This window comes from Vanessa cardui, chromosome 7 (assembly GCF_905220365.1).
Source record: "Vanessa cardui chromosome 7, ilVanCard2.1, whole genome shotgun sequence".
Taxonomy (NCBI): Eukaryota; Metazoa; Arthropoda; class Insecta; order Lepidoptera; family Nymphalidae; genus Vanessa; species Vanessa cardui.
This window is the reverse complement of record NC_061129.1, coordinates 1,660,115-1,687,970: the sequence shown is the minus strand read 5'-3', so window position 1 is coordinate 1,687,970 and position 27,856 is coordinate 1,660,115. Positions and strand designations below refer to the sequence as shown.

General features: G+C 31.8%; 1 protein-coding gene across 2 annotated transcripts in view; it reads right to left on the bottom strand.

Moving 5' to 3' along the window:
* Positions 1–10,780: 10,780 nt before the first annotated feature.
* The window catches only part of LOC124531440 (dual specificity tyrosine-phosphorylation-regulated kinase 2), a 59,924-nt gene continuing 42,848 nt past the window's right edge, over positions 10,781–27,856 (bottom strand). For both annotated transcript variants that reach the window (XM_047106025.1, XM_047106024.1), the window contains exons 7-9: positions 24,867–25,010; positions 23,118–23,247; positions 10,781–11,946 (exon numbers count right to left, since the gene is read on the bottom strand). In XM_047106025.1, the coding sequence (XP_046961981.1) occupies positions 11,757–11,946; positions 23,118–23,247; positions 24,867–25,010 (464 nt within the window). In that variant the 3' untranslated portion in view covers positions 10,781–11,756. The remainder of the gene's footprint in view (positions 11,947–23,117; positions 23,248–24,866; positions 25,011–27,856) is intronic.

The window sequence follows — 27,856 nt, the reverse complement described above, 5'->3', positions numbered from 1 at the left end:
TTTCCTATATAGAGATAATTTTATCTACAGTGTTTATTTTGTTGTATTTTTTTAAATGGTTGGTAAAAAGTATTTGCTGTCAAGCAGCATCATTTTATATACTATTAATTAGGAATACGATCATACGCCTTGGCATATCAAATTAAAAAAAAATGCCAACAAAACCTAAATATTAATTTTCTGATTTTCTTTGTGATACTTCATTAATCGTACATAATTAATTTATTAAAAAGACATATAATCAATCTACTAGAATTTACATTAGTGATATAAAAATCCTATATTATAAAGTGTTTGATATATTTCTATCACTCTGTATATAAAAAAATCAAATAGCCCAATACAAGACACACTTTATTTTAATTAATAATAACGATTTTGACATTAAAAGAATGATAAACGGTGTTGGACGGTGACGCAAACGAGAAATAGAATTGAAAAAAAAAACATTGACACACTTCCTTTGACAGTTTCATTTCTTCTTTGTATTTGCATTTACACAGATAATACATACGTACTAAATACATTCAAGCTGATTTTATTTTTTTATTTTTTGAATTCAGAATGTTTTCGATAGCGTATGTATCAAAATCAAAATCAAAATCAAAATCAAAATAAACCTTATTCAAGTAGGCTTTTATAAGCACTTTTGAATCGTCATTTTACAATTAAGTGAAGCTACCACCGGTTCGGAAAGTAGATTCTACCGAGAAGAACCGGCAAGAAACTCAGTAGTTACTCTTTTTTAACATTTAAAAAAATACAACGTCATGTTAATTAAATACAATTATTTCAATTAATGTATCCTGCTTGGAAGTCAACAGGTATTAACTCCACGCTTTTTTATCATCTACAAAATCTTGTATCGAATAGTATGCTTTTTCTACCAATGTATTTTTAACAAACGATTTAAATTTACTAAACGGCAAAGTTAAAAATTTCTGCGGAATTTTATTATAGAAACGGATACCTTGCCCCAAGAAGGATCCATTGACTTTGCGGAGTCGGAAACTTGGCGTTATAAGTTTATCCTTACTTCTAGTGCATATACAATGATTATCACTGATTTTATCAAAGTGATCAATGTTACTGTGAATATACATGATATTGTTGTAAATATATTGCGACGCAACAGTAAGTATTCCTATTCTGTTAAAAACATCCCGAAGAGAGTCTCTAGCTCCAAGATTATAAATAAACCGAATTGCTCTCTTTTGTAAAATAAAGACAGATTTAATATCTGCAGCGTTACCCCAAAGTAATATGCCATATGACATAATACTGTGAAAATAACCAAAATAACCTAAACGAGCGGTATCAATATCAGTTAGTTGTCTAACTTTTCTAACCGCGTATGTTGCGGAGCTGAGTCTTCCTGTTAGGGATGATAAATGAGAGGTCCACTGAAGTCTGGAATCCAATTCTATTCCTAAAAACACCGTAGTATCAGCTACTTCAAGACGGTCACCATTTAAAGATATATTATAATTTTGCTTGCTAACATTAGGTAGGGTAAAAACTACACATTTTGTTTTTTGAGCATTCAAAACTAAATTATTTACTGTAAACCAATTGTGTATCTGTGATAATGCACCGTTCACATCGTCATAGTCATTTTTTTTCCTGTCAACCTTAAAAATCAGCGAAGTATCGTCAGCAAACAACACTATATCACAAATACCCTTAACATAGAAAGGAAGATCATTTATATATACTAGGAATAGAAAGGGACCCAAAATTGAACCTTGTGGAACTCCCATTTTTAACGTAGATCCAGAAGACTTTATTCCATTAATGAAAACTTGCTGGATTCTTTGACTTAAATATGAAGCGATGAGATCAAGAGCTTTACCTTTAACACCGTAATATTTGAGCTTATAAAGAAGCGTTTCGTGTTCTACACAATCGAATGCTTTAGATAAATCACAGAATACTCCAATAGCGTTCTGTGATTTCTCCCAAGCATCGTAAATATGTTTGAGAAGCGCAATTCCCGCATCAGTTGTCGAGCGACCTCTTCTAAAACCGAATTGCTCACCATGAAAAATAGCATTTGTACCGAAATGGACGAGATATTATATCGTATATTTACGATAGCGATTTGTAGATTAAAAATTGCAATTGATTGATACTGTAGCGTTCCATTCAGCCGATTGAATTTAATTAATTTTATTAAATGAAACAAAAGTTTTTTTTCGTAAAAAAATATTGATAATTATTAATATTTTTATGTTTTATAGAGAATTATCCAGTATTACGTAGACTGGCGTCACAAGACGGTAATAATCATTATGAGTAGTCTAAAAATGCAAGATCTTCTAACTTACTATTTATACCTACATCTAAATCTAGTATGCTTTTCGAGTGGTTAACGTTCTTCAATACTTTTTTCAGACGAAAATTTTATTTCATGTTCCTTTCTAATGATTTAATTCCACTCCTTTTATAATAAGTACTAAAAAAATACGACAACTTTCTATATACGTACATGTATTATATAATGTAACGAAGTTCTTGTAATCTTTCTAAAATTTTTATTTAGGCACATGTATTTTTATTTTTAATACGGTTTCTTGGGAACGCTCACTTACAAAGCGCCATGCAATTGTCTTACCTATAAAGATATAAAGTCATATAATTATTTATGTATAAAGAACAGGACGGCCAATACAGATCGAAATTAATTTAATACAATAGCGCTGAGAAAGAAATTAATGTATACATAACATGTTCTATCGCCAAAAAGCAATACACCGCATATAAGTGTATACCTACTCCGATTTACAGGGTACCTGTACCTGTAGTAATATAGGCACAAGGGACTTTATATCTTAGTTCACAAGATTGGTGACGATATAAGAAATGATTAATATTTCATACAATATCAACATCTATTTGGGCAGTCAGGACCAGTGACCACCTACCAATTCATCAGTTGGCCCATTTGTCTACCCTATATGATGTAAAAAAGACAAATGTATTTAATAAAGGCAACACGTGTGAAATTGCAGGAAACAGATAGTATACGTATGACGATTATAAAGGTATTTCTAGACTAACAACTATTTCATTTCGTAACCTGAAGCACGTAAATTCCTTGAGTCTTGCTCTACGAAATATGGTGTAATAAGGCTGTTAATTATCTTGGAAAAATGTTAAATAGTATCATCAAGATATTAAAATTCCCTCGTAAAGATGTTTGGATTCCATAGAATAGTCTAAATTAGGTAATCTCATTTTAGTAAAACAATCGCAGCGTTAGTGTACTATTAAATTTATCTTAAGGTTATTTTATTGTGTTTTTGTTAAGAAATATTATAAAGATCTAAATCACCAATTAAACAGTGTATTATTTTATTTAATTTAAAATAAAAAAATAATTCAAGATGTTATTATGTTTGTTTGGAATCCGAATTGAAATTTTCAAAGCTATAGATACGGAACCTCAAACTGTTTTTAAGTTGTAGGTATAACATTAAACCTTCTACTTAATACTTAGAAAGTGCTTTTCTCAGCGAACTTCTGACCCTCGATGTCGAAGTAATCGTGGGGCTGCAACGCCTATTGATTTATTACGACAAGTAAAATAAAAAATGTAAAGTACCTAAGCCTGTAAATGTCCGATTGCTGAGCTAGGGAGTGTCTACTTTTGGGGAGAAGGTTAGGTGCATTTTCCACCACGCTGCGCTGATGCGGATTGATCGATATGTTACGAATTCCATTCAAATGAGGTACATGGAGATGGATTTCCTTCGCCACTGAGCCTGAGATGAATTGCAAACACAAATTAAGTTTTTTTAGTTTAATTAAAATTAATTTGCAAACACACTTGAAAATTCAACTTGCTTGTCTGGGTCTGAACCCGTATTCGTCGGTTAAGAGGCACGCATTCTAACCGCTGTGCTACCTCGACCCATTACTATAAGTACCAGGGTAGAATAAGTTTTGTATAGTAAAATCAATAATTAGTTTTTAACTAATTATATCAGATAGTACCTGTCACAATGCTAGGCTTTTGAAGAGAAGGTTTTAAGAACCACGCTACTTAATCGCTGATCTTAAAATAATCATTAAAAATATATTTCACATTTAATTTATTTATCATACTTACCACTCACACTCACTCTCACACTCACACAGGGACACTGGATTAGTTGCATAGTGTTGCATATACACATGTGTGAGTATCCGATGCCTATATACAGGACAGTCAAGCTTTTCACATATCTATTATGTAGCAATAATTAATTTTAATTAATAATTGGGGCAATATCTATATTTGATCCGACTCCAATAACGGAAGAGTTATTTATATTTTTGGAAGGACTTGCATACTGCCCTGCATACTTATCTTGGTAGTTGTCGCTTGCTATGAATTTCTTACAGAGAGAGGTACCTATCCTCCATCATTACCATAAAGTAGCCTTTAAACAAAGTAAATAAGCTAGTAAGGAGAAGCTGTCTAAATCAATCATATGTAATAGTATGTATGTAGCTAGCGACCCGGCCCGGCTTCGCACGGATGCAATACTGATAATATATATACAACAAAGTTTGTTCAATTACTTTACAACATATTAGACTTCTAAAATTATCAGTGTTTCTTTACTATATTGTCCATGTATTACATACAAGAACCTTCCTTTCGAATCACTCTATCTATTAAAAAAAACCGAACCAAAATCTGTTGCGTAATTTTAAAGATCTAAGCATACATAGGGACAAACAGCGGTAACTTTGTTTTGTACTGTGTAATGATAATGATAACTCGTGCGAAAACCACTGCTGTCTGTCTGTCAGTTACCAAATATCAAAGAGTGTAAATCAAATTCAATACTTACTTTCATCACTCATGAAAATGTTCTTTTTAAGTAACAATAGATGATAATTATGATTAGAACGTGTTCAGATGCATAGTGAATGTTGTATTCACGTACACTATAATATATTTAACAGAACTTGGTGGGATTATAATAGGATTTTGTAATAGATTTTATTATACATGATACTCGTACAGGCATGTTTCTGTATACAACAACAACAACAGCCTGTAAAATTCCCACTGCTGGGCTAAAGGCCTCCTCTCCCTTTGAGGAAAAGGTTTGGAATATTCCACCACGCTGTTCCAATGCGGGTTGGTTGTTTCTGTATACAACAATATAAATCTGTAATTGATTATTAGTTTATATGATTTTATATATTTTACACAGTAACGGTACTTACTTAATCATTACATAATATAAAACAAAGTCGCTTACCGCTGTCTGTCCCTATGTATGCTTAGATCTTTAAAATAACGGTTTTTGATGCGCTTTTTTTTAATAGGTAGATTAATTTGATAGAAGGGTTTTTGTTTAATAATACATGGATGGACAATATAGTAAATAAACCAGAAAAAATCAGTAGTATACTTTTGTATCAGCATTGCACCAGTGCGGTGTGGGGGTCGCATGTTAAATATATATTATTTGAAAACCAATCCCTATTTACCGTCAGTATGTACGTGAGTTCCTCATTGTCATTTAGTCTGTTTATCCGCTGCTGGTCTCGTTTCTCCCTAATTTGTGCTGGTGCAATAATTAACTAGTTATGAGATTCAAATCGAAATCCCTATATGCTGTCGAGACTTGCTACATGCAAGTCTCGACACGATGTTTATCAAACCGTTTAATACGATATTAATTATTATGAAAACGTATTGTTATGCACATGAAAATATATTGAGATTTCCTGGATTTAATGCATTGAACCCATACTAATTATCGATTTCGTTCATTCGGTCATCTGGGCAATATTATTAATATGCTTATATTATGAGAATATACAGGGCTATTGGAAATTCGACGTACATCCGCTAGGAAGTGATAGGGGTAAGTGATAAAGCTATCTGCAATAATTTTAAGGAAGATATAATCGTGCTTAATTCAGATTCAGGAGTCGCGTCTTGTTTGGAAAAAAGTCTGCGGACCATTTGGAGTAAGAGAGGGCACGAAAAGGGATTTTTCAGGGAACAACATTTCAAAAATGTTTAAATAATATCGTTTTCCGTCTCCCATTTTTAAATTTGGGCTGATAATAATTGTTTAAATATTCACAAATATCCATGTTTATTCGTTTTTATAAATCAGAAGAAAAAAACTAGAATTTTATTGATATTTTTTGGTAAATAAATTTTTGAAGGTGCATTTTTGACAAATTTTTATGAAAGCTAAAAAACGTGATAACTCAAAAATGGTTCACTTTTGGATGCATAATCCAAAAGTGAAACATTTCTATATGGGGGTCAAAATTATTGCAAATAGTCACCCCTATCACCCCCTAGCGGATGTACGCCGTATTACCAATAAACCTATATAAGTATGTATACGAGTATATATTACGTTTCGTACAATGGAGCTCACGGAATGTTTTTTTATTAGTAGTGACAGTCACGTCAAGTGTTTCGCGTGTCAATTAGTAGTGGATTAATTGTTTTAAATATCGAACTTGACATCTATCGTTGTAATATTTCTTTGTATAATTATGCATTGTCCTAATGAATTATAGATTACTTCGCGAATTATGTTTTTAAAAAGTCGTTTCGTTGCATGTTTTTAAAATTCGAATGTTAACTTGTGTAGCGTTTATAATAATTTTTTAAAGTCAAAGGTGACTTACTGTTCAGCTTAAAATGCGCTGTTTTTTTTTTTATAATAAATATATGGCGAAATATCAATAAAACTTTTCATACATTTGGAAGAATTTTAATACCCATTACATTTAAACGAATGAATCGCTTATTGTACATTGTATAATATTATATAATGATATACATCAGTTATAACAACCCTTTTTCTAAATCTATTAATTCAACAAATTATTGAAACAAAAATACATTTTCATCTACTTACCGGCGTACATACATTACTGAAAATGAACTTACAACAGATACATTATAGTAATATTATTTTTTTCTTATGCTAACAGCAACATTTAATAATTACAAAGTGTGTTTGTTTTTTTATTAGGCCTTACTAGTTTGTTTCTTTGTCACAAAAAAAAACTTTGTATTGATTCGTCATAATTATGATATTTTATTTAATAAACTGCTTCAGCGTCGGGATGTTTAAAAATAATTAATATACGCGATTCATCCGTTATAATTAGTTATATTTAAATGCTTCAGTTTTATTATATGAAAGTCCATTATTTTTATATTTATTTATTTACGCACAGTGATTCGTACTCCACACATATTACGCAACACCGCGACTGAAAAAAAAACGTTATAAAAAATAATAAATTTGTAATAATTAATCTGAACATATCACTCAATGGATTGTTATTTCAAAGAGTTGATTTAAAAAGGTTAAATGTACTTGTGAATATTCTAATTATATTATATAACATTTTAATTGGAACGTGGTGACGAATAAAAAAAAGTTAATGTCAAAGGAGGTTATTCCATTCAATGGATACTAAAGCAACTAAATAGGCAGACATATTTCTTCATTCTCCAAAGCTAAGTTGGGAAACGAATCATATCCTTTCACAAAAGTCTGACCGGTTCGTTCGTATGTTAATAACTTCATATTATAGCCTCTAAATGCATAGACATAAGGTCTAATTAAAGACTTAGCTTTATGCGTTTTCAAGCAATCGCCGATTGAAAGTACCCCGTCCAGTTTCAGTAATGTTTAGTACGCCTCGCCTAAAAACCCGTTGCCATTATCGGACCAATATAATTAATCGGAGCGTTCAAAATAAAAGTCGTGTTAACGAAACGCATATGAAGCAAAACTTCTTAAGACTTGATGAAAATATATTATTTTCGAGTTCCAGTTTGATTTTGTATCCAACGTTATTTATAAGAAGGTTTTAGTGAATCGCTAAAGACAAAGAAAAGTTTTACATCTTTTTACTGAACGCGTTTTAAAGTTGTTCATATGATATTTTATATCTTTAATAATAAATAAAATTTAATTTACTTACTAATAGTTTATTCAAATTTAGAACTTAATTTATATATATTTTTTAGATATATTCAAATTTGTTTTTTCTTGTTTTGAATAATAACAATGGTTGTGAAACACTACAAGCAAAGTAATGTTATCGTATATTATTCGTTAAAATACAAAACACAAAATCTCACTATTCTCTTTAAATGTAAATATATTTTTTATTTATTTTATTAATTTTTAAAGCCCTGCATTTTTAAATTATTTGAAGAAATCGAATCTTCTACATTACTTATAAGACTACTATAGTTATGAAAGAGATTTATATTTATTAAGTTAATTATAAAAAATAAAAATAAACTAAAATGAAACATTGTCCGATATGACATATCAGTCCGATGTAATGTAAACGGGTTCTAAATTATAAAGTACAACAATCATTACAGTTCACAGTTTGGCTTCGCCTAGAATGTTCTACAATAATAATATTTACAATTACAACTAAACATATAGACATATACAGAGACCATACATAGTGTATTTGATAAGTCACGAATGGTTTTAATTGGCTGTAAATAATGTTGCCACAGCCTTATACCAATTACAAAAAAAAAGAATATTTGACATATGTCACATATTGATTCTACTTTTGTCAATATTTTTTAAATCAATATTCTTTTGAATGTGTGTATGAGAAATGTTTGATAAAAATGTTCCTTATAAAAAAAAACCTGACAAAATAAGTTGACATATCTTATTATATGTATTTTTAATGTTTCTTTTGTACTATTTTTTAATTAGTTGTAGAATCTATAGGTGTGATATAAATAATATATATGTGTGTATTGCCAGGTAATTAATTATACTTGAAGCTGGACATACATGACCCGACTGGCCATTAGATGGCAACCATTTATGGAAATCTTCGATAACGATATATTATTCGTGTCCTATCAAATATCATATCATTATAAGTACCACACAAATTACAATTTATCTAAATATGCTAATTCAACAAATTCTCTAATCACAAATTGTTAAACTTTACTTTGGTCTCGAGAGATCACGACAAATACTACGTCAAGAATTTTCATGAAAAAATTAGAAGCAATTTATAATGAATTTTACGACACATCGATTCTCATAATTTTCCAAAATTATATCACTAAATTATTTATTTAGGATAACTCCAAGCAAGTTCCAGCACTGGGTATATTTCTTATAATATTGTTAGGCTTCATTCACACAGCGTTCCGTTTCACGGATTCATTTTACTGTTCTTTTTACTATGACGTATTTATGCTATGCACAATCCAGATAAAAAATACCAAGCCAATTTACAATTATCGAACCGATTTATTGGTCCGTCAGTGAGGTTTAAAAAGGTTCTATAAATCCGATGTTACGAGCCATTCCTATCATTCATATGAATGTGTGAATGTGCACCTTACAGTTACAAAAGAAAAATCAACATTTTTTTGTACTATTAATAACGAAATTAAATATAACTCATAATACATATAATATACAATAATTTCTAACAGAATCCACGCCTCTAATTATGAAAACAAGGATGTTTGACGGTTATTTAAAACAAAAGTATTCAATTATAAAACTAGGGATGTTACTATATTTCTACATCGGTTTAATTTACAACATAAAAACATTATAAAAATCTGCTCTTAAATTAAATCAATACAACCCATCCACTAATTTTATATATTCAACTCATTTAAAATTTAATTGTGATATAATTTTGAATTACATTTAACACTAGGGGATGTACAATAAACGGCCTTATAAATATTATTTAGAGATTTATTAGTTAAACAATGTTGTGTCTTTTTCCTTCGAATGTGAAATCACTGACAACAGAAAGAGAGATAACAGTGCTTAACTAAAAGAACGTTTATTAGCACAGTCGTATAAATAATCATCTTAATATTAAAACTTGGCAACCCAGAATTTAATTAACTAATAAATATAAAACCTACATTTTGAGACCTTAGAACGACATAAGTAACTTTCAGTATTGTCTATCTATGATTACAAAAACTACACGGTCATATAGACATAGACCTAGACACTTAGTTATAGTAAAATCTATTATAGCCAGACGCTAAAAATCACTATTTGAAAATACACCGCTATGTGAATAAATAAATATTTACAATTACATTTACCAAATCATATTTGTCTATAAAATGGTATTAACTTATATTATTGACTAGACCCTTAAAATAAATTCGAACGAAATGTATCCCATAGAATCAGCAACATATCTTTGACTAGTAATGAATTAAATTAGGCAAATTTGCAATACACGCAATAATTATCAAGGGTTAAAAATATTCGCTAATTCCTACAAACCTACCGACATCTAACCTTTACGTATTTACGAATTAATTACGACAGGTTCCAGAAATCCTTTTTTTCTCAAATTATATTAAGGAGTCAATGATATAGCAACATGACCTGACCTGACCTGACCTTATTGTGATATGACGAACAGACGTATACCTCATTGTACTATAAATCAGTCATTTTCTTTTATCTAATATGATTCTTTAATAAATTGATATTAAATGGATACGACGTTTCATATAAAGCTTCATTTTTACTTGTATACGTAAAAACAAAAATTACTAACGAGCAAAACATTGACTAGTAGTAATTGATAAAATTTTAAAGCAGTATAGTACGACACAACTTAGATGTAGCATCGGTAAAATTTGTACACACGTCTGAATTAAGTATGCTATCCCAAATTATTAATATTTATTTCTTATGTGAATATGATCTTTACACAAACGCAATAACTTGTAATATCATATGACCTAATATATTCGTCAATGGACATGCACTTGCTTTCTCGGGTTGAACTGACGCGATGGGGAGCAATTTCTGTTGGTTGTATAAATCGGCTGTAATCGGTTTTATTGTATTTGCCGATGCTACATCTAACTTGTCTCGTAATATACCTAACAAATAGTTCGAAAGGCAAGTTTTGGCACTCATATTACATCTGCAAATCACAAAACGAAAAGCACTTAATGTCTAAATTAGCGGTAATTCCGATAATCGCGCTAACCGCATTTAGGTCGATAGTGAATTACAAAAGTGGTCTAGTAGACTAAAATATTGCGTAATGTAGGTAGTCAGTACGATGAGATGGTAATAAGTAGCGCAGAACTGATGACCTATACAAAGTTGCAGAACATAATATCAGATAAATATAGGAAGAGAAAGCATTAATACGCTTACTCAATACTTCGTAGAAGAATCGAAACGCAAAATATCTTTGCAACGATCGCCTCTATTCTTCATCCTTTTTTTATCTATCTTGAGCAACTTTTAGAATTACATTACATATGAGATCTATTAGTTTGATTAGAAATATCTTCAAGATATAAAGTCGTGTTGGAAGTAACTTTATCAGCTCAAATATTACGAAATATCGAACTGTCTAACTATAATTTTGAGATTTTTGTTCGTTATTTTTGTATCACATTGTCACATTATTAGACAAACTGAATTTTATTTGCAAAAACTTCAAATTTTAATGATAAAAAGTAAAGATTATTTCGTATTACCATCAGTGGTATTATTTTTCAGATCCAATTATTCCGATAAATTTCTCGTCAAAACATAAACCTATCCGTATGAAAGCGAAGAGTAATTAAAAATTAATAAGTTCACCACTTAACATGATAATAAACTTGACTATTGTATGCTGAAACAAATTGAACTACAAAGCAATAGACGAGAAACCAAAGGCTATAGGCCTCCGGAACCGACTCTGTCTCATCTGTCCTTAGGTCACGCTCGTCCCAACATGGCGGCCACGTCGCCAGCTGATTGGGAGTGTAAGAGAGCTGTCCTCGCAGGTCTAGGGGGAGGCAGACGAGGTAACGCCAGCTGTCCAGATGGTGTTGATCCGAGAGGGCAGCCGGTTACGAATTCGTGGCGCGTTGCTTCCGTGGGCGTGATACGACGTTTTGGATCCCATCTGAAACAAAAAATAATATCAGCATTCTCAGAAAAAAATTAACTAGTATTATATATGTCAATGTATGTTTGCTTGTTTCGCTTTTCACGTGTTAATCAGAATGGAACATAGTGTACCTAACATCTGCCTAACTCCTCACATTAAGGAGAAGAGGCGAGTCAGATACTAGTGTTTTAATATGTCCATATAATTTATGGATTTTAAAAATAGATTAATAATCGTAATAATACTTTCTTCAAACAAAATAATACTATATACTAATACGATAATACACACTAACGATACATTTTCTTGAACTCCATATAAGAATCTAGAAGCTATTTAAAATGGTTGTAGTGCATTGCACTAAAACAAAATAAAATTAATTGATATTTGCTGATGGTATTTCGTTTTTACGATATTAATTATTGTCTGTGATTTAAAAGTTCTATCATACAAAAAGGTATTATTTATCTTAATAAATAAAACCTTTTTGTATTAATAATTATGAAATATTAATTATCTGTATATCAGATCAGTTCTGTTTTTATATGGTCTTAGAGTACGACCGGTGTGCTAACTTATGCTAGACCATATACGAGTTTTTCTAACTTAAATTTTGTCACAGAGTTAATAATTTTGTCTTTATTTTTAATTATTAAAAACAAACATAAAATGTATTAATAATAAAGGGGAGATAGAAAACATCCTGATATTATTAGTGGTCATCTTTACCTACGTTGTTTGTGAGATCCAGATCGGGAAACCATCGTCTTTGCGCCATTTCCGAGGAGTGTAAGATATGATCATAAGAGTTGATTAAAATCAAAATAAACTATTCAAGTAGACTTAGTACTACCGGTTCGGAAAGTAGATTCTACCGAGATGAACCGGTAAGAAACTCTGTAGTTACTCTTTTTTCAACATTTTCACTCTGATAAAACCTAATCAGTGCGATAGGACATGGTAAGCATCACTGTTATATTAAATAATTGAGTGTATAGAGTGATAAATAAATTGAAAATTGAATTTTCGACTTTACTCAGATCCAAAATTTCTGGTACTCATAGTATTGAATGATAATTTATCACTAATATCATTTCTTAAGCTATTTTCTCTGCACGTTATGATGAGGGAATGAAAAAACGCCTGGAATTACAGAGACATTTAATTTAATATTTTGATTGATTTTAATGTTATTTGTATCCATTTATAAGCACCAAAAGTAATCCAGTAAAATTATAAAAAAATATTCTTAACTAAATATAATTGATCCTATCTAGGAGTACTGTGGTCAATACTTCAAGTGACAGGCTCTTTACTGGCGTAGCTTACATCTAGATCAAGGCAGTTGCCTACATCTAAGTCTAGATTTAAATTCATTTAATACACATTCATAAATACTGCCTGTCGACTTACAAATCGAGAAACGTTTAAAAGCTAGAATATACTATTTAGGTCAGATATTTATACTATGTTGTAATAAATTTCGTGTTTAAAATATATATATGATATAGGTTCCTTTGATCTTTGTATTGAAACTATACGACCTACCACAAATATATTCTAGACTGGTTTTAGTTAAGGCGGCCATTCTCAACATAGTCTGGCTTACTTAGCTGGAGATAAATAAAATCAAAATGTACTTAATTCAAGAAGGTTCAAGTCCTTTGAATTTAATGTCTATTTTAATGTGGCTACCATCTGTTCGATATTTAAATTATTTCGAGAAGAACTGGCAAGAGACTCAGAAGTCACATTTTACCGTCGATAAAAAAAATACTTTTTTTTTTTATAATGACATGCCGAGATGGTGCAGTGATTAGAACGCGTACACCTTAAACAAAGACCGCGGGCTTAAACACAGGCAAGCACCACTGAATTTTCATGTGCTTAATTTATATAATTCATCTCGTGCTCGGCGGTGAAATTTCAAAATCCAAAAAACTACATTGGAACAGCGTGAAGAGGCGGCCTCCCACTGTTATTTTACTTTATATAAAAAACAAACAATTTTCTAATTGAATATTTGAATAAACAAATAAAATAAAAAAGTCTGTATTTTTTTTTCAGAACATTCGAGCATTAGTAGTTAGTATAGTGTGTTACTTTGTTAGTAGTTGTTAAAGTGCGTAACACTATATATTAACATTAATACTATCTAGCATTTGTAATTTTGAATTTGTTTTTTCTAATAAAATAAGTCTGCAAGCACCCTTTTGCAGTAGAACCTCTTTTAGAGTAAAATTTAATGTTTAATTAGTTTAAAAAAAGACAATTAATCTACTTTCTTAATGACGACATTGCCTCGGTACGCTTTTTCCTATTAACCGTATATAGGTATGCAAATGTCTCCCTACAAGTAATGTACGAACCGTGAATGTATAAATAACTAATTACTTACGAAACTCATTTACGAATAAATTAGAAAGAGAATCTTTAATGTATTAAACATATTAGGTTCACTTGCTTGAACTTTTTATATTATACATTAACTTGATCAAATAAATTTACTCAGCGGTAGGGATTTTCGCCAGCCCATTTGAGTATGTACTGGGTATCACTTGTTTTATATTCGACTTGATGAATATCTTTGAAATATATAATAAAATAATCAATACATTTCATGGAACACATACATGCTAAACGATGTTGTTCAAAGCAGGCTGATGAATAGTCATATAAAAAAAACACATACAACTAATTGTTACGTTAATTATTTGTTATGTATCTTATTTTATTTGGTATTTAATCTTGTTGTTATGGTATACTTTTAATCCCACCAAAAACATTAAATGTAAAAAAATGCTAAGTCTCTCAATGCAGTCTTTCTATCGTACAAAGTTTTGAGATCTCATAGAAGCCAAAGTCCTATTCAAATTATTTTATAGTTATAAATCAACATTTAGTAATTGTATCAATAGTTTTCTTTATATTATAATTATAGTGACTTAAAGTATATTTAATAGATAAATAACATAAAAAAAACTATAGCTATACTTAGTACCGTCGTGATAAGGTTTGACGGGTGACTCAATTCTCAAATTTAGTGGACGTTTGGCTCATTTCCTTAAAATATGCTATGTATAACACTAACTTCTACTAACCTAGCCTGCAAATTATGCTAAGCATAACACCAGCTTCTACTAACCTAGTCCAAAAGTCCTAAAAATCGTCAAAGATTTTTTTATTAATTTAATTTGTATTTCGACTGCCCGCCATTCTCGAAATTTCAGGATTATGATACTTGTTTTGCTATAACTAGTGTCAACTTTTATCGTGTAAGATTTTATTATCTTTTTTTTAATAATATCATTTCTATATTTCTAACTTTCAAATATTACGAACCTCCATAAAAACTTTCACTATCTATTTAACCAATGTAAGATTTGTACTATGTAAGAAATACTTATACAAAGTTACCTTTAACTTAACTTACCAACAACCCTTTAAGGTCGTGTAATGTCGGTAGAAACATTTTATTAATTTTATTTATATACATAAATGCATTCATTTTAGTAATATTCATTACAATTGTTTTATATATTACTAGGAACCGATGCGGCTCTCATTCTCAAAACATGCATATTCTTTATTGACATCACGACAATATTATTTAGCTTGATCTTACTTACAATAGATTTTTTTATGACATAGGTAGCAAACGAGCAGGAGGCTCACCTACCACCGCCCATGGACATCTGCAATACCAGGAGGCTTGCAGGTGCGTTGCCGGCCTTTAAGGAAGGAGTACGCTCTTTTCTTGAAGGTACCCATGTCGTATCGGTTCGGAAAAACCGCCGGCGAAATCTTGTTCCACAAAGTGGTTGCGCGAGGCAGAAAAATGTCTAAGAAATCGCGCTGGATTTTCGGACATCAGATATTAAGTAGACCCGCTATTTTTTTGTCTAATCTGTCGTCAACGACAAATTCGTCTACGTGCGGATTATTACGTAAGGATCGACGCGCATTTAACCTTTCACCGCTGCGTAAACGTATCGTTCATGACTTACTCGTGTTTCTCTTGAAGTTATTTGATGGGAATGTGTTACTTGATTTAATTGGTCAATCGATTCGGTAAATGGCAGGGTTAGGAATTTGAAGAGCTCGCATCAACATTCGTAATTTAAAAAGTATATCCGGTTTTAATACAAGCTGTGATTGGACTTAAATAAATACATTAAGAGTTCATAATAATTAATGTACGTATAAATTTCTTTACTTAGTTTTGTTTTGAGTTTCTGTGTAAATTTAAAATGGGAAGTTATTTGTAGATAAAATAGTAAAATAATAATCTTTTATACAAGTTTGGAAAACATTGTTATCTTTTACTTGTTGAAAGCGTTTGTAAAGATATTTTCGACGCTGACTATACGCCGTGAGATAAGACTATCTGATGATCACGACGCTGAGCCTATCCCTAAAACTTTCACCACTCTCACGGCACAAAGGTCAAGTATGCGAAAACGGTGAGGCACGAAGGTGCGCTGTTACGTTGTCTTGTAAGTTGTAATGTAACAAACGATCGCCTTGACAGTGGGACATTATTATGCATCTCTCTCTTTAATTTAAGTATTACTCAATTCAAATTGAAGAGCGACTTTTTTTAAACAAATTCACTGTGAAATGTGTCCTACTTTAAGGCTTATCGTTGTTTGTGAAACCGTTTCAACGGTTTTGATTTTTTTTATGGATAGATTTTAGGTTGGCGGACGAGTATATGGGCCAACTGATGATAATTGGTCACCATCACCCATGGACAATGATGCTGTAAGAAATATTAACTATTCGTATCTATTCGCATCGTCAATGCGCCACCATCCTTGAGAACTAAGATGTTATGTCCCTTGTGCCTGTAGTTACACTGGCTCACTCACCCTTCAAACCGGAACACAACAATACTGAGTACTGTTGTTTTCCGGTAGAATAACTTATAAGTGGGTGGTACCTACCCAGACGGGCTTGCACAAAGCCCTACCACCAAGTTAAGTAGTTTGATTATTGTATTCATCAGATGTTCAAATACTTTATTGACAAATAGGTAGCCCATCTGCTCGTTCACCAACCCGTGTTATATAATAATAATGAAACGATCACACCGAAAACTAATTGATGTAATACAATTAATTATATTACATCAATTAATAAAGGAGATTAATCTCTTAAATCAATAAATTTTGATATCCCATTTACAAGCCTTTATTTAGCTCCACCTGTTCACGCCTGGGTCAAATCTTGCACCAACAAACAAGTTTAAATACCTCACAAACGATTGAATTGAAATTTCGCAAGAAACTACATAAACTAGGTACTGTACTGTTCCATAATAGTTCAGTAAATTATTGATTTACATAATAAACAAATTATAACGCAGTAATTTACTGTTAAACTAGAGTTAGTATAAACTCCTATGAAATATATTTATAATATAAATATAAAATATAAAGCATTGTTATATTATACTGCAGCTTAAAATGTGTTTAATCGTATATAACTACCTACATAAAATTTTATCCCAGGAAAAAAATATTAAGCAGGTATAATTATTTCAAAAGTTAAACATTAAGATCTTATCTCATGGCGACTCTACGCGGTACACGGTTCATAGCCCGACGATTTAAGCAAAGTGCGAGATATGATTAATGGTCATTACGCATGCGCAATTGCTAATTTGCGTACCGCTGATCTTTGTTTCTTTATAATGAATGGAACAAGCAACAATTTGTTTACAAATATCCAACTTTCTTCTCTTATACTTATGAATATCATTGGACTACAACGATCATATATACTCTGTAATGTGTATAGCCCTCTAACATGTGAATTTAATGTCATTTGAGTTGATGCATGTTTTAATAAATATGGAAAGGCGAATTTAAAACTACGCGGGGTTTTTATATAGTACTCATACGCATTAGGAGATATTTCCACTCCTATTTAAAACGGAATATTTACCATGCTTTTTATTTTTATCTAGTGGAACTCGATAATGGATTGGAATTGGAATGGATATGGAATTACTAATGTCCCTATTTACCTCTCCTTATGAACACAATTATCAACATTATCCCGATCTCGATTTTCGAAACGGGTCGAGAAACGTCATCGCGTTAGGCAAGATACAATACCAAGTAACCCTTATCAACACCTATTGTCTTGAACATGTATTATAATTCTGAAGAGCCGAGATGGCCCAGTGGTTAGAACGCGTGCATTTTAATCGATGTTTGTGGGTTCAAAACCCAAATATTCATGTGCTTGATTTGTGATTATAAATTAATCTCGTGCTCGGTGGTGAAGGAAAACATCGTGAGAAAACCTGCATGTGTCTAATTTCATAGAAATTCTGCTTACAACCTGTTGTTGATAATCCTGTGATCACAGAATATATATTATTTGGAAGCCCTAAAGAACCGCGCATAGACTTATGTAATACTTGAGCAGATATTAATGTCGTCATTGTTCAACACTAACCTCCAAACAACAAAGGTCCATTGATACACATATTCAACGAACCGGAACAAATATAATCTTAGAAGATTTATATCTTTGTCGAAATACGGTTACGAAGTAGCCATTCTAAGCACGGCCGTAGTGTAAATGATAATCTGCTGCTTTTTAATAGACTTACATATATTGGATAAAACATATCCAAAGTTTAATTAATGATTTGAAGTATCAGTTTTTTGAAGATTTTTTGAAGATCATGGAATCAATGTGGAATCATTATTTTCCTCGACTATCCCAATTTCACACAAGTTGTCTATTAAGAAAGATATAACTTTTTTAACGCTCTTTGTGAGTAAGCGAAAGGAGGCTTTTTCGTTTGTTTCTAATACAATTCCATAATAATAATATTTAATTAATCGTCCGCTCGTTGCAATATGTGTTTTACTATAAAGTCTGGACCTATCCGAACTCCTTGGTCATCGTTTGGGCCAATGATCAACAACACACAAAACGAATAAAAAAATTACTCCATTTTATATATAACTACCACGTCTGGAATATGTTACATTACTTTCTGCATTACTAATTGTTTCCGATGTGTACAAGAGCTGTCAACATTAAAATAACAGATTAATTTCATTATTATATTTATAAACAATGCAATATTTTTAATATGAGACATTCATGTTTCTTCCGACTGTAACTAATTATCCACCAATCACAAAACAGACGTAGGAATTCTTTTTTTTCATCAAATTGATAATTATCGTGTGAATTAACTTTTACTTTTACGACCTACGCTACAATTCGTTTACATTAAACCGGTTATAGCTCATTCACTCATTCAAACATTCATATCTTCCTATGATATCAGAAAAAAAGTGTGAACCCGGGTGAAAGTGGTATTCTTACTTATCTTACGTAAAACGTTTGTAAAAAATCACTGAGAACCGTTTTGATACTTTAACATTTTATTTACCGATGGGAAACAATGTCATCAATGATTAATTCTTATAACCTTTCGGTTTTTTTATCTAGTTATACTTCTTACACTCATTCAATGACTGGATTTATTTTTTAAGTGTAAATAGGGTCATTATTTCTATCGATGTTTTATTATATTGTTTTATTTTATATGTTTGAGTGACCTTCTAATTACTGGAACACACGTTGAAAGATACAAGGAAAGTAATGTCTTATATCTCACTGATGACAGCGTATCTTTTTGTTCTTTGAGTATTAGTGACATTGGCAAAGGTGAGTATTCTGTCAGCCTAAAATTAAGAAACAAAAATAAAAATTTCATGACTAAAATATTACACATTTTAATTACAATTTAATTTTGGTATAATTTTTTACTATTATACTGTTACAATCCATAAATGCCTAACCTACTGGGCTAAAGCCTCCTCTCCCTTTAAGTAAGTTTTTGGAACTTATTCCTCCGAAAATACACATGTGGAAGAAATTTATTTAAATTTGACAGATTTATTTACGATGTTTTCCTTCATTTGAAACACGGCATGAATTATAAATACAAATTAAGCACGGGATAATAAGTTGTTGCTAGAACGCGCAATCATTTGTTATGATATAACGCGTTCTTACCACTGGGCCATATCGGTATATAGTAATACCACAGTAATAACTAGTAGAAGTATCTAGTTCATTAATTTTCGCCCACCTACCTAGAATTGCAATCTAAAAGTGAATTGCTAACATTCTTATCACAGCTTCGAGTAATATTCTACGTTGTATACCTAATACTTTATATACAAGTAATTGAGTATTTGTAAATGTGCCGTGTTATAAAACAAAATTAACCTCTACAGATTAAGATTTTCTGCTTTGTTTTGAATTAGCCGCCGAGTCAGAATCTCATTTTTAAAGTTAAACAAAAATATATATATTTACATTACATTACATAATGATCTTAATTACATACAAATTAAGATTAAAAGTGGTTGCTGTATATATCATGATCGGTGAAAACTTAACCAGCCCTCATTTCAGCAGTGGACGGTGTCAACATAAGGCGAGGTATTATGCTTTTAATAAAGGTTTTTAAATATTAATTTATTTTTGACGACCTCCGTGGTCGAGTGGTGTGTACACCGGTTTTCATGGGTACGCCACTCCGAGGTCCCGGGTTCGATTCCCGGCCGAGTCAATGTAGATTATCATTAGTTTTCTATGTTGTCTTGGGTCTGGGTGTTTGTGGTACCGTCGTTACTTCTGATTTCCATAACACAAGTGCTTTAGCTACTTACATTGGGATCAAAGTAATGTATGTGATGTTGTCTCATATTTATTTATTTATTTTATTTATTAATTGTTTTTTAGCAAAAATGCAGCACAGACTGGTGTTAACTACCAATGCCTACCATATCATACGGAATTATTATAGCTAGCCAAAGAAAAATATTACAAATGTTGGAGAGAATATTTCGATGAGCGATCGCTGACTAAAGGGATCTGGAACAGAACTATGCAACCCGAACTACGGAAAAGTCTTTGGTTTAATGGAGTCAATATGAGCAGGTCTTCAATTGTCGCAGCTCTTTGACTTCGTTCCAGCCACATCCCAGTAAATAACTTTGGTTTTATTATCGCTTATGCTTTACATACGACATTTTTAAGTTTAACACGTTCATTTATTATCACAGTTATCAATCAAAGATTCGTCTGACTTTCTATAATTTTCGTTACATCAATTATGCAAAATAGAAATCGATAATCGATGGCATTTAATAGACACCATTACATAAGTTATCATATGTTACGTGAGACCTTTTGTGATTCAACTTTATAATCAAATTATATAGATCGCAGTGTAAATAAGGTCGAAATTTGTTATAAAACAAAGTGACATTAACTTAAGTCCTTATAATATTTGTTGGATAATATTTGTTGGATAAAATAAAGTAAACCGAACTTATAACTCGATGTATCGAAAGTTTGATTGTACTAATTGTAGTGTGCACAGATCTATAGTAACATATTAACGAACAGAATTTTTTTATATTATATAAATATATATTATCTGTGACTTTATACATCTGTCATCTCGAGTGACACAGAGCTCAGAAGCGCGGGAAAATAAGATAAAGTAAAACATTCAACTTATACGCAAACAAAGTCGTGGGCCACAGCTATATCTATATATACATGAGCAGGGGCTCACTCAGGGACAGGATTATTATAATAGGATAATTTTGATATAATCAGTGATAATCATTGTATGTGCACATGATTTAGATAAGCTTATAACGCCAAATCGATAAATCCTTCTTGGGTCAAAGAATCCATTTCTACAATAAAATTCCGTAAATACTTTTAACTTTTCCGATTCATAGATTCAAATTTGCCAACTGAACAACAATCTGATTTAATTAGTACAATACATAAAATGAACGATGTATAAAATAATATTCAATAGAAAATACAAAATAGCGGTTAACGCAATACCAGAATCCTCCATTTTGAAGTAAGTCACCACTCACCAATGACTAACATTAACCTTTAAAGCAATACCAATAAAATCGCGGTCCGTATTTTGCAACTTTCAATGACTAACCGGACTGGTAGCAATTTTACACAAACACATTTAGTATCGCTACAGTACAACTGTGTCAAAATACGTAGACGACAAAGCTTTAGAATATTTAATACCGAAAACTGGCCAATGTCTTTGTAATCCAACTCACACAATATGCCATTAGTAGGAAAATTACAGGTCGTAAAACTTATACTATGGGACAAAGCCGTCTTAATTAATAATGAAGAATCATACTTAACTACTGCTGAGATTTCCTTGCTGTTAAATATTTCACAGCTGACATTTCGGGTATGAACAATTCAAGAAATTTTGTTTCAATAAAAAGCCATATTGTAATAAGATTTTATATGTATAATTTAAAAATGGAATATTTACACGTTATATACATGATTAAGATACATACTGTTAAAATATATTTATTGTATTTCTCAAAGAAACTTAAAGGCTTAAATTACTGTTGTTATAAGTATAAAGCTTCGTAATGAGGCTCTACAGTATTTAATTAAACAGAAAATTAACATTTGTGTTCAGTGTCAGAGATATATAATAATTCTCCTGTATTAATTTTAAAAACTGTAATACTTTATTTCTTACAAATAGAAAATATTTCTATTAATAATAATAATGTTAACCAATGAGACGTTTAAAAAGAAAATATTTAACGTATTACACGTAAGTAATAGTCATAGGTTAAATTACATAATCAGTATTATTCAATATATGTATTTAGCGGTTTATTAAATAACGTACATATTTATAAAGAGGTTTATCACAATCGCAAAAAAGTTTCTTTTTTCATTAAAAAAAAATAGTTATCAATTAAGAGTTCTTTAACCTATGTATTCCTTAATATGTTAGCTGATTATGAAGAATTTCAATGACTCTATTTTTAAAAGAGACATCGAAAATTTTCCCGCTTAAATTCGAAAAAGGAAATAAATGTTTTTTTGCTCGTTGTTCCAGCAAAGAGTTCTTTATAAAACGAGTTTTTATTTAATCCGTGTACCGATTGTCACAATTTAAAAAGTGTCCGCTAAATTGATTGTTAAACTCATTTTAAAACATCCGTTACAAGTGAGTCAGAGGTGAGTTAAATTAATACTTCAAATATTACGTCATCGACTATTAGACGTTATTTTGAATGAATTATGTAAAGTTAATATTTGAATTAATTTGTACTCACTCTAAACATCGATGTAAAAAGTGAAGGAAGGCTGGATCGTTGCTTTGGACAGCTGTAGAGAGAGTTCTCGACCCAGGTTTCCGCTTTCGACCTTTCGAGTTGGTCACAGATCGCGGTGAGCCTTTTGAATCTGTAAAGGAAGTAGTCACTAGTCATTTTTATCTCTACTTATGTCCCCAACTTCGCATGCGTTTGAATTTAACATGAAAGTTATTGTTTTAGCCTGAGTTAGTCCTTAATGCATAGCTGTCCGCCAGGAAAGTCCAAAATCGGCTCAGCCATTCGAGAGATTATAAACAGATAGTAACGTAAAGATAGAACGTAGACTATTTATGCACTGAAACGCGAGCAAAGCTGCATCAACTATATAATCAGTATACAAATATACGTTTATGATAGTCAAAATCTCTTCGCGTCGTCAAATTCAGTTATAATCATTTCGCAAACAGAGTATATTAGACGTTGACATATTTTTCGTTTGATTGACAATTTAATTACCCATTTTAAATACCATCAAAAGTTATTCAAGGGTATTACATATATTATAACGTAACATGAATCTGCCAAAGCGTTTGTAGCGTCGTGGTAATTCATTGACAGGGGTCAAGTACTTTCATTTAAAATATCACTTATTATAGTCTAGTAAGCAAAAAGTTATGTAAAGGCTAGCTATCGCGGGACACAGCTGGAGTGAAGAAGATTCTGCTTATATAAATATGTATATTTATATAAGTGAAACTAACTGTATTTGTATTAAATGACAGACAATGAAATAAATTAACAACTTTTCAGAATAATTCAGTCACACGAAATTAAATTGTTATTAAAGTTATCGTGTGAATAAAATAACAAAAATTAAATTTAAATAATAGTAAACGAAGCTTCATATAATAGAAAGAGACAGAAAGAAAGATAAGGAGTGGCAAAGGTCGCTTGGAGCGGGCAGAACGCTTTTTCCTTACGTGACGAACTATACCAAATCACTACTGTAAGCCACAACAACAACAGGCCGTAATTTTCCCACTGCTGGGCTAAGGCCTCCTCTCCCCTTCAGGAGAAGGTTTGAAACATATTCCATCACGCTGTTCCAATGCGGGTTGGTGAAAGCCACAAAGAACTTTAAAAATAAAGAGTTAGTACCTATTCGTTGATTTTTATGCATTATATATACATAACATATAAATGTGCATGGTGTGGTCAAGGATATGACGTCATCCTACAGATGAAAAAGGGGGCAACCGTCTTGGTTGTTACGGTAGTAACAAAAAATTAAACGGTCAGTTGCATTCTTGATGGTATTTAACTGAAACTTAGTTAATCATTGTACAGAAATATTTATTTTAAACGTCTAAGTAAAAGATCGGTTATAATAATATAATAAAATGATACCCTATCATATTTTAGTCTGTACTTTTCGATATGATCTCAAACCTATGGTATTTATAGTAACAAAACTTTGTTTCGTGGGAAAAACGTCAGTGGGATTTGTGCAAGCCCTTCTTTATATCACACACTCATCAACAACCTCCAAGTGCAATACTTATTAGTATTGTTGTGATCCGATTTAAAGAATGAGTCAATGTAACTATAGGCTCAAGGAATATAACTTATTAGTTCCCAAGTTTAGTATCGTATTGGCAAGGTAACAAATGATAAATATTAAAAAAAAAAAAAACAAAGGAAGACCACGCTTATAGAATATTCGTAGAGCTTGTAACATTCTTTGTGATACAAGCCAATACAACTTACCAAAGAACAGTCGCTTCCGTGTAGCGTGCAGTAGGAGATCAGGGGGTGGTGGACCGAGCAGCTCCATGATGCATGCCAGCTGTTCCGCCTCGTTCTCCCCCGGGAACAGCGGGTAGCCCGTGTGAAGTTCCGCTAAAATGCAACCTGGAGGAAATTCATACATTAACTAATAACAACCTGAATATTATATACTATATTATAAAGTGTATACAAAACAACATGTAATATAACTATAAGGTAACATTATTTGATTAGAAGAGGGTCACAAGATTATCATCAACTCATACGCCGTAACGCATGCGGTATGTCACTTTTGCTACCACAAGCGACCCCCGCTTCGCACGGATGCAATCAGACCCCTCCTTCGCAGTGGGCACTTTGGGCAAGTGCCCAGGGCCCCAGGACTTATAGGGGCCTCAGATCATATAAAAAGATCTGCTATTGATACTTCAACTGATATTTTCGAAATAAAGTTATAAATAAACTTTTCTGATACATCCAGAATTTACAGATATAAATCAGTAAGTAGGTATTTCAAAAGAGTACTATTTATTCGCAAGTTTCTTTGACTATTATAACAAAACAGTGTTCAGTCAAAGTCATAAGGGCCTCATTACTATAATATGCCCAGGGCCTCCAATAGGCTAAAGACGGCCCTGGGTGCAATGCTGATACCAAATATACTAGAGAATTTGTTTTTTTACGACATCACATTAGAAACGTCTAAAATTACCGGTGTTTCCTTACTATATTGTCCATGTATTATATACAAAAACCTTCCCCTCGAATCACTCTATTAAAAATAACCGCATCAAAATCCGTTGCGTGATTTTAATGGTACGCATACATAGGGACAGACGGCGGTAAGCGACTTTGTTTTGTACTATATAATGATGATGATAATGATGACCCTCGCAAACATTATTTACTACCTTTGTGTGTGTGTGTGTGTGTGTGTGTGTGTGTGTGTGTGTGTGTGTGTGTGTTGTACTAATTATCGCTTCCAACTTCACTTGAGGTTTAAATCTTTGTTGTCAGATGTTAGACATTAATAGAAGATTGCGGGTTCAAACTCAGGCAAGCACCGCTGATTCATGGGCTTAATTTGTCTTTATAATTCATCTCGTGCTCAGCGGTGAAGGAAAACATCGTGAGGAAACCTGCATGTGACAAATTTCATGGAAATTCTGCCACATGTGTATTCCACCAACCCGCATTGGAACAGCGTGGTGGAATATGTTCCAAACCTTCTCCTCAAAGGGAGAGGAGGCCTTTAGCCCAGCAGTGGGAATTTACAGGCTGTTGTTGTTGTTGTTGTTAGACATTAATATACCCTTCTCTGGTATTTAAGCATGCTGCATACTTAATTTTGTAAACTTTGGTTCAGTGATTTTGCATTTATAATATTAGTATAGATTGTACTATTATCATAATAAGATTTTGTCAACGAAAGATTATTTCAATTATTTTATTTCCAAATTGATTTCTAGCTGTTTCTACATATACATATACTCGTATTATCGAAAACCATTATTTTTTTATATTGCAAGCCAGAATCACATTCTAAATATATATTTACACAATGTCTGTTTATGCTCTATTTGCCTTTCAACTATAAATAAAAAATAAAATAAAGACTCCACCACACATGTCAACAAGTATCAAGACGTTACACAATAATAATTTAGTTCAAATATTAACAGCAATGGCAATTGTGAATCTGTCTATTGCGTAAAGGAGGCAGAATTTTAGGTAGACACGTCGATATTTGCAGAACACACGTGTAGTCTGACTCGTCGCCTTTCTCTCAGCTTTCTACAAACTTGCCGCTTACGTAACACGGTCTACAACTCGCCAATGGTTGAAATATTACGAAATTGTTCGAACGATAATCACCTCTATTACGAAGGTATAAGATTTAAACTAGCCTTAATGTTTTTGTTTACTATTTTTACTTACATGTACCGAAACTAATGTTCTCAGGTATGCGCGAACGAGTTTGTTTGTTATGGAACCTAACGCTGATATTTTTCTATAAAATGATGTAAAACGTTTTGCGGAAAATTTAGTATCAGTCTGTAATATCCGGCTAGATGCCTCTTAGATAATATAAAAATCTTTCGGAACTACTTTTGTACTTAATTGTAGTAATAATTCATAAAGGATGGGCTGAGATGGCCCAGTGGTTAGAACGCGTGCATCATAACCGATGATGTCGGGTACAAACCAAGGCAAGCACAACTTTATCTATGTGCTTAGTTTGTGTTTATAATTCTTCTCGTGCTCGGCAGTGAAAACATCGTGAGAAAATCTGCATGTGTCTAATTTAATCGAAATTCTTCATATGTGCATTCCACATTGGAACAACGTGGTGGAATATGTTCCAAACCCTCTACTTACTGGGACAGGAGGCCTTAGCCCAGCAGTGGGAAATTTACAGTCTGCCACTATACTATATACTACACTCATATAGGATTGGTAAATTAATGTTATATGAAACGTAATCAAAACCATAATATTCTTAATTCTAGTTGGCTATTAAATCACTAACGCCGTTTTGGAATTGAGAACGTACAGAACGGGCAAGAAACACGGTCACGCTTTTCCACCAATTTACATAGCTACATAAAGTAATTAAATGCAATAAATTTACCATGCAATTAAACGAAGATTAACTCTTGGCTTTTTATAATCCACATACTACTAACAAGTTAAAATTAAATGTAAATTACTTCGTAATGTGGATTAGTAGGTTTTTGTTTCAACTTTGAAATTAAACAATGAGATTAATATCTTATTGCTATAATTAGCAACTCTATTCCAATTTCTGTTTTTGTCTCATTTTCAGTTGAAACATTTGAACCTTGATCATAAATAGCCTTTTTTAACGCGTGATAACTCTCCTCATTGCCTCCACTGGTGACGGGAGGGCTGGTTCGTTTTTGGCACAGAGGATCGGAATTGCGATTCAACGGGGAAATGTTGCTAGC